Source organism: Limulus polyphemus, unplaced genomic scaffold, assembly GCF_000517525.1.
Source record: "Limulus polyphemus unplaced genomic scaffold, Limulus_polyphemus-2.1.2 Scaffold4448, whole genome shotgun sequence".
In the NCBI taxonomy this organism is placed as follows: domain Eukaryota; kingdom Metazoa; phylum Arthropoda; class Merostomata; order Xiphosura; family Limulidae; genus Limulus; species Limulus polyphemus.
Window position 1 is genome coordinate 16,391 of NW_013670058.1, and position 8,285 is coordinate 24,675.

The window sequence follows — 8,285 nt, forward strand, 5'->3', positions numbered from 1 at the left end:
ATTTTCTGGGATTTGCTGAGCTCTTGGTGCACGAGCGTCTGTTGACTCAGTAATATATCTGTACTACATGTATAATATCCGACAGGCGACTAGGGTTATAATTCATTAAGACCGGGCAGAGCGAACAGATCCCACGGAAAACACCGTATACAAATTAGCCATGTTCGAAATAGAATATCCCCTGACGTATACCGTGGAGCTCGAGGAAAGTAGAATTTGCTGTTGTATTGGGTATAAGCCAACAGGGTCAGTGCTTCACTGACCACCAGGGACATTTTTAATCTCCTAACTCTAGCATGATCTAGCTATTGTTAAGACGAATCGCGTCGTAATGCAATTGTATTGCTTTCCCCTCGAAAGGAACCTCGTTTGTATAAGGAGGTCTTTTCAACCATGACAACCGTTTCCGAGCAACATGGTTTGGACATCTGGATGCGGACATGCACTGTAGTGAGGCACGTGCTTTGTTACTAGCACGTGCAAGTATTGTTGTCAAAAGCTACTGGCGAGAGGGTACGCTTTGCGATTAGGATAATATATATATATGTGAGTGAAATGAAAAAGCGTGCCTTGTGAGACGCGGCCTCCATTCACAGCGTTACTTGTCACTTCCTTTGTTTCCCTCTCCACGTTCATCTTTCACGTGCACCTCACTATTCCCTTGAGTCCCGGCGGCTCTCACAGCCCCCACAACCTTATCATTAACAAAACACCGATTAGCGGATTGCTCTCTCAATTCGTTGTCATGACGACCGTCTCTTTCATCACTGAAAATGTTTTTGTTTGTATACTTTTTTTTTTTTTGTAAACGAAACTATCTCAACATGCATTTGTGTCGTGATAACTATTTATACATAGCCCATACACGCACCTATAAATTCTAATGTTTAATAATATTGTTACATTTTTCTTTGTAAAGCAATTTGATTACGTATTGTCACTGAAAGACACGGGTTACTTTTGGAATCAGTCTGTAATTTTAGTAACTTATCGGTGCCGTGGAGACTTTACTATGATACGTATACCGTTTCATTACTGATCTTAAAATGTCGTATATTACGAACAATATGCCCTTTATAGAGCTATCATTTTATCTTTGTGATCTAAGATAAGCTCGAATTCACGCAATCTGACGTCATGGTGTACTTTGACGTCATAACTACTTTTGCGTGTTATCTACTTGTTATAAGGTCTAACTCTTCTCGAGAGAAACTTTTAGCCATTACTCTTTAACTCTTTTTTTTTATTATTATTTATTCGTCGAGTGATCAAGATTCCAGATCATATTGTTACTTTCTATTACTTTCGGTAGATCTCATTCATCATCAGCGCCGTCAAACCAACTTCTGTAGGTAGACACATCCAGGATGTTCCTTTATGGAGGAGAGCAGCACTGTGAAAACAAACCAACAGCTGTATGTAGACACATGCAGGATGTTCCTTTATGAAGGAGAGCAGCACTGTGAAAACAAACCAGCAGCTGTAGGTAGAAACATCCAGGATGTTCCTTTATGGAGGAGAGCAGCAATATGAAAACAATGTATATATAAACACATCCAGGATGTTCCTCTATGGAGGAGAGCAGCATTGTGAAAACAAACTAACAGCTGCTTACAAACACATCCATTGTGAATAGTTGCCCTTGTTAGGTTACTTTATTTTTTTTATAAAAAGTCTCTAGTGTTCAACATACCAGTCTTAACCCAAGGTTTAATGCCCTACAGTGGTTCAGGATCGACCCAGTTCCCGAAAACTTATTGGTCTTGATCCTTCACGATCTTGAAACACAAGTTACAATGGTAGTCTTACTAACATTATTATTTTTTGCATGCTTTAATATACAAGTTGTAAAAATACATACAGAGAGTTTACGCTAAAACAATCTCCTAATATATAGGATAAAAGTAATATTTTTTTTATTAGCCAAATGATAACAATGAAGGAGCCCTGTCTATATTTTCAACTATCTCACCACACTACTCCTACATAGAAGCATTGATTTTAGTGAATAACTCACCCATTAACCGCTAGAGGAACGATGTACACGGGAAATTCCAGTGGGTCATCCTGGTGGTCATAGATGAGTGTTTCAACCATAGATCCCTTCGAACTACCGAAAGAAACTCTAGAGGAAGACAAACAAGTTGTATTTAAGGTAATGAAAACACACGCGAGCTGTCTCTGGTGCTCAGTTAAACGGTATAAAGTATACGTTGATTTGTTTGTTTATTGTTAAGAAAGTCACACAATGGGCTATCTGTGCAGGGGCCATGTGTGTATCGAATCCCAAATGTTAACGTTAGAAGCTCTTAAACTGAGTGCTGTTCTAGCGAAGGGGAAGGAGGTCAGTATACATTGTGTATCGCCTTCCAGTGGCACAGCGGTAAGTCTGCGGGCTTATAACTCTAAAAATCGAGTTTCGATACCCGTGGCTGGCACAGCACAGATAGCACATTATGTAGCTTTGAAAATAATTTAGCAGCAAGGCTATACTTGTATTATAATCTTTCACTTGAAATCAATTTTTAACCCTAAAGTATGACATTTATTAGTTACAATGTCGATTATAAAATCATTATGTTTTTTAACCCTAAAGTATGATATTTATTAGTTACAATGTCGATTATAAAATCATTATGTTTTTTAACCCTAAAGTATGACATTTATTAGTTACAATGTCGATTATAAAATCATTATGTTTTTAACCCTAAAGTATGACATTTATTAGTTACAATGTCGATTATAAAACCATTATGTTTTTTAACCCTAAAGTATGATATTTATTAGTTACAATGTCGATTATAAAATCATTATGTTTTTAACCCTAAAGTATGACATTTATTAGTTACAATGTCGATTATAAAATCATTATGTTTTTTAACCCTAAAGTATGATATTTATTAGTTACAATGTCGATTATAAAATCATTATGTTTTTAACCCTAAAGTATGATATTTATTAGTTACAATGTCGATTATAAATTCGTTATGCTGACGTTCAAACGAATCTCCTTTATTTCCTTTTTTTATGATCAAACATTTATTTTAAAAATCATAGCTAACAATTTAAACGCAGCTACCACATTAAATTTACAGAAACACAACTATAATTGAATACTTAGCCACAGGATGAAACGGTAAGTTCGTTTAATGACACAGCAGAAGGAGACCGTTTTCTTCTCTCACGAAGATGTATTGCCAATTAAGTGTTTTATTCCAGGAGATGTTGTTATCTGTAACTCCTGGTACTTTAATTCGTTCAATGAGGAGACGAAAAGCTACAGAATAGTCCAAAATTGTCTTTTCTACTTTTAAAATTTAATGATTAACTAAGGAAATACAACCATCCAGTTTTGTAGCCTAACTCAAACAGTTTTTAATGAAATGTCAGTAGACTTCTACGTTTGCACAATTAGTGGTTCTCAGCACGTCTAACCGAAACTATTTCAGTCCACGTTCGCTGCAACATGCCCATAATTACCTGGTTATCCTGATCTTTAGCTCCGTTATGTTTGCTATAGATGTGCGATAACACCCCACCCCCCCAAAGAAAGAAGTCTAGTGGAGTGGTGTCTGACGAACGCGGAGGCCACGGAATTGGCCCAGTCTGCAAGCCAAACGACTCATTCAGCCTTTTCTTACATGGTCGACATTTTACGGGGTAACACTACTCACTGGAGTGAAAAACATAGCAATAAAGACTGTTTGAGTTGGGCTACAAGATGTTGAAAACTGCATAGTTGTGTTTCTTTAGTTATGGAATTATTAAATTTCAAAATTGGAAAGATAATTTTGGGCCACCCTGTATCACTCTTCTAACCAGTTGAGTTATTGAGCTAGCTAACTACTAAGATACATCTTAACTATTAAGATCACATGGCAAAAACGCCCTTCCTTTCCCATAAACAGGGCTGTTCTCAAGGACTGTAAAGTATAATTTTTCCCTTTTTTTAAGTCGAGGTTGAAACCTTCGGTGATACCCCATTAAAGCAATTTCAAGGTTTCGGGTCTTCTACGAGGATCGACTGAGATCTAAGGGTTTAACCATTTAACTACTTCTATTGAAACACTTCTTTTAGCACCCTAAAATCCTCAGACACTACACTACTACTGTACAAAACAGTTCAAAGCACTTCGATTATGTAATAACGTCAAATTAATGGTTTGAACCATTTATGTTTGTGAGAGCCCGCTAGTTGTCAGGTAAGAAAGTAAACTGCTTTTCAGAAACAGTTTTTCTTGTATTGTGAAAGTTTTATATCACTATACATGAAACTGTGAAAACAAAATACAGAAAAAAATACTTTTACTTACGTTTATGTGTGTGCTAGCAACTTATAATATAAAACATATAGGGGACCCCAGGTTGGGAACTACTGCTATATAAACTGCACTAAATCTGGATTTAAAAGGGAGCGTCATCTATATGAAATGACGCTGAATGAAGAGTCCACTTGATTAATTAATTTTGTATAGCGAAAGAAGTTTTGTATGTCATTCCTTTCTCAAAAAAAAAACTGTTTATATAAATATAAATCATTATTTATATATGTGTTTGTTACTAAAACACCTGAAACTTAAAGCTGTACATTACTCAGTAATTCCATGTTATCGACAGCTGCCGAAGGGTTGGGTTTAAAAAGCTTTTCGAAGCTCAAAACAGGACAGACATGGATGGAGTGAATCCGGAGTTTTCACATTGTTTACTAAGTTAGTGAGCTTTCTTAACATTAAATAATCTAGAAATATATATATATTTAAAATATATTGTTATTCCTATGGTAACAAAGTAAGGTAACAAATCATACATGGTGGTGATGGAGTAAGGTAACAAATCATATTGTGGTGGTGGTAAAGTAAGGTAACAAATCATATATGGTGGTGGTAAAGTAAGGTAACAAATCATATATGGTGTTGAAGTAAGGTAACAAATCATATATGGTGGTTGTAAAGTAAGGTAACAAATCATATATGGTGGTGGTGGAGTAAGGTAACAAATCATATATGGTGGTGGTGGAGTTAGGTAACAAATCATATATGGTGGTGGTGGAGTAAGGTAACAAATCATATATGGTGGTGATGGAGTAAGGTAACAAATCATATATGGTGGTGAAGTAAGGTAACAAATCATATATGGTGGTGAAGTAAGGTAACAAATCATATGTGGTGGTGGTGGAGTAAGGTAACAAATCATATGTGGTGGTGATAACTTTAGTTGACTCGGTGTGAAACGATAATTTATCTTTCTTTACTTTAATCAAAGTTCCCTTTTGGAATCGAAACGGAATTAACCAGACAACTCACATGTTACCGAAACGGAATTAATCAGACAACTCACATGTTACCGAAACAGATTTAACCAGACAACTCACATTTTACCAAAACGAAATTAACCAGACAACTCACATTTTACTGAAACGGATTAACCAGACAACTCACATTTTACCAAAACGAAATTAACCAGACAACTCACATTTTACCAAAACGAAATTAACCAGACAACTCACATGTTACCGAAACGGAATTAACCAGACAACTCACATTTTACTGAAACGGAATTAACCAGACAACTCACATTTTACTGAAACCGAATTAACCAGACAACTCACATTTTACTGAAACGGAATAAAGTGTTTTTGTAAATAATTTTTATCAGTGAATTATCTGGTTCAGTTCAATATCCCCCTAGTGGCACAGCGGCATGTCTGCGGACTTACAACGCTAGAAACCAGGTTTTGATACCCGTGGTGGGCACGACACAGACTGCCCATTGTTCGGTATTCCAAAGACACAGGAAGACTTCAAGTTGTTTTTGTAGCTGACTCACAGCACCTGCGTAGACCCACCTGTACAGGAAGCTTGTGAATATTTACGGATGTGTGTGAGACCTAGTTTCACAAGATGGTGTGTATCGCTAACACCTGTATCAACAGTTTTCTACGAAGCCAGCTGTATAACACAAAAACTGCTTCACTGAAATCTCAAAAATGGGGATCGCTTCCCGTTTCGATGACTCATCGAGAAGCTCCATCATTTACTGTTTCCCTCCTCCTTCATCTTTTGTGCACGTGACACGAGCCGCTGCAACGGATGTCACGTGGAAAGAGAATACTCACTGCCTCTGGGAGCAGATCTGCAGATCTATATTTTCACTCAATATCTATTAGAAACCTTTAAGCGACATTATCATAAAGATAAATATTTATAACCAGTTCCGTGTCGTAGTCGTGTGATGACACGAAAAACCAGGAAGTAATTAAAAAAAAAATAATAGAGAGAAAAATTATAATAATTTAAATAAAAAATATTCAGAATCAAATATAACTTAAATCAGAAAAGAATAATTTATAATAAAGACGTAAGTCATGATAATACATCTCTAAAAGGTGATAAATGTCCAGGACTAACATCAAAATGTTTGTTTCAGATATCTGAGTAAAGCCTAGACAAGGGCTATAAGCGTTAACTGTCCCTAATTTACAACTGACAGTCAAAAGAGAAGACAACTAGTGAACGGAATTCACCGCCAACTCTTGGGCTATTCTAATCGAAGAGCAGCCATTTTTTTCAAAGAGCGGTGCGACAATGGGACGAAAACCATGGATTCTTGGATTCAGTTTCGATAGGCTAACCGCTAGACCATGCCTGACGTAACATGAAAGAAAAAAGAAAAAGAATTACACGGATGAGGTTAGGGTTAATCTCAATATTGAACAAAAACGTAATTAACTGAAGAGTGGCGACTGATTTCTCTACCAGTTTTTAGTTGAGTTTTATTTATTTTGAATTTATTAACAGACACAGCACATGGAATATTCAATGGAAGTACGTTAACAAAAAAAAGTCCTCCAGTTATTGGCGTATAGAGACGAAACGCTGTTACCTTGTGGCTTTTCCTCCTCGCTTGTCAGACACCTGCCACTTGCCATTTTGGCCGCACCCATTGTCGGATTTACAGTAATTATGTGGTAGACCACACACACACAGATCTCATCTCCCGATATACAGTTGTTAGAGAAACAGATTTGGTCGAAAATGGTCAGTAAGTAAACAATAAAGAATGGTACTTGACCCTTGGTCACTTCATGCAGCAACCAACCGTTCAAGGACCGGATCAATGATACAGGACAAATACCTAAAACAAGATTATTAATAGAATACCGGACAGAGAAATCATTTGATTGGATGCTTATACCTTCACTTGACTGATTCTAACACAGAAAAACAAACATAGTTAGATGTTCATAATTCCTTGAAATATAACTGAGACTAAAAACAGAATCTGGAAAGGAAGCTTATTATCACGTGAAACAGGGGGTCACTAAATAATAGGAGCCTGGTTACACGTAGTGATTATCACGTGATACGGGACCGTCACTGACTGAGAAGTCTTGCGAAGATGGCCATTACTATGTGATTCAGAGCTGACACTACACACAAGAGAAACTTGGGAAGTAACCGATACCACATGATTTGAGACCAAACTAACAAGAAAACTGTGAAAGACAGGTTTTGACCTTTACTTGACGACATTGTAGAAAATAAACGAATTTTTCCTATACGTATAAAAAAAAACTGGTACAAGTGGACATTCCCAATGAAGTGAAGGAAATCAGGTCATGCTTTTCAAACTAAAACAGAGGACAATGTGGATAGATAAGTTTGAAGACAAATATATTTAATGTTTCATTCATCCACCAGACTCTATAACAACAATTCATCGATAACATTTATCAGTCAACATTTTAAAAGACATTAAAACAACATATTTTATCCCCTTTATTAATGTAGTCATCACTGAGTTTAACATCTTCTTCGAGTTCTCTAGAGATAACTACGTCTCTCAAGAATTCGAAGAAAGTATATTTCAATGCCACATCAGCAGCTCCTACCGATGTCCGGAGATAAAGGAACCACTAAAAATATCACAATAATAATGTAAAATGGGAAAAAATAGCACATTTGGAACAACAACACTGAGAAAATGTAACCAGTAATAATGTGAAGTGTGGAAAAGTTATAACGTAAAAAAAAATCATAAATATATAATTTTGCCCTTTTTCTTCACTCTTTTGACACCATTTTTCCCTTCTATGCATTAATATTGGTGCAATTTTTCCCCTACTTTGCATTATTACGGACGCAGTTTCCCCCTCGTTTATATTATTACTGGTCCATTTTTTTCCCTACTTTGCATTATTACCGACGCAGTTCCCCCCTCGTTTATATTATTATTGGTCCAATTTTTTCCCTACTTTGCATTATTACCGACGCAGTTTCCCCCTC

The 8,285-nt window shown here is 36.4% G+C and overlaps 1 protein-coding gene across 1 annotated transcript in view; it reads right to left on the minus strand.

The window, feature by feature from the left end:
* Positions 1 to 1,974: 1,974 nt before the first annotated feature.
* The window catches only part of LOC106471161, a 34,246-nt gene continuing 27,935 nt past the window's right edge, over positions 1,975 to 8,285 (minus strand). Inside the window, exon 2 of the mRNA XM_022399776.1 lies at positions 1,975 to 2,125. Coding sequence (XP_022255484.1) covers positions 2,014 to 2,125 — 112 coding nt within the window. The 3' untranslated portion in view covers positions 1,975 to 2,013. The remainder of the gene's footprint in view (positions 2,126 to 8,285) is intronic.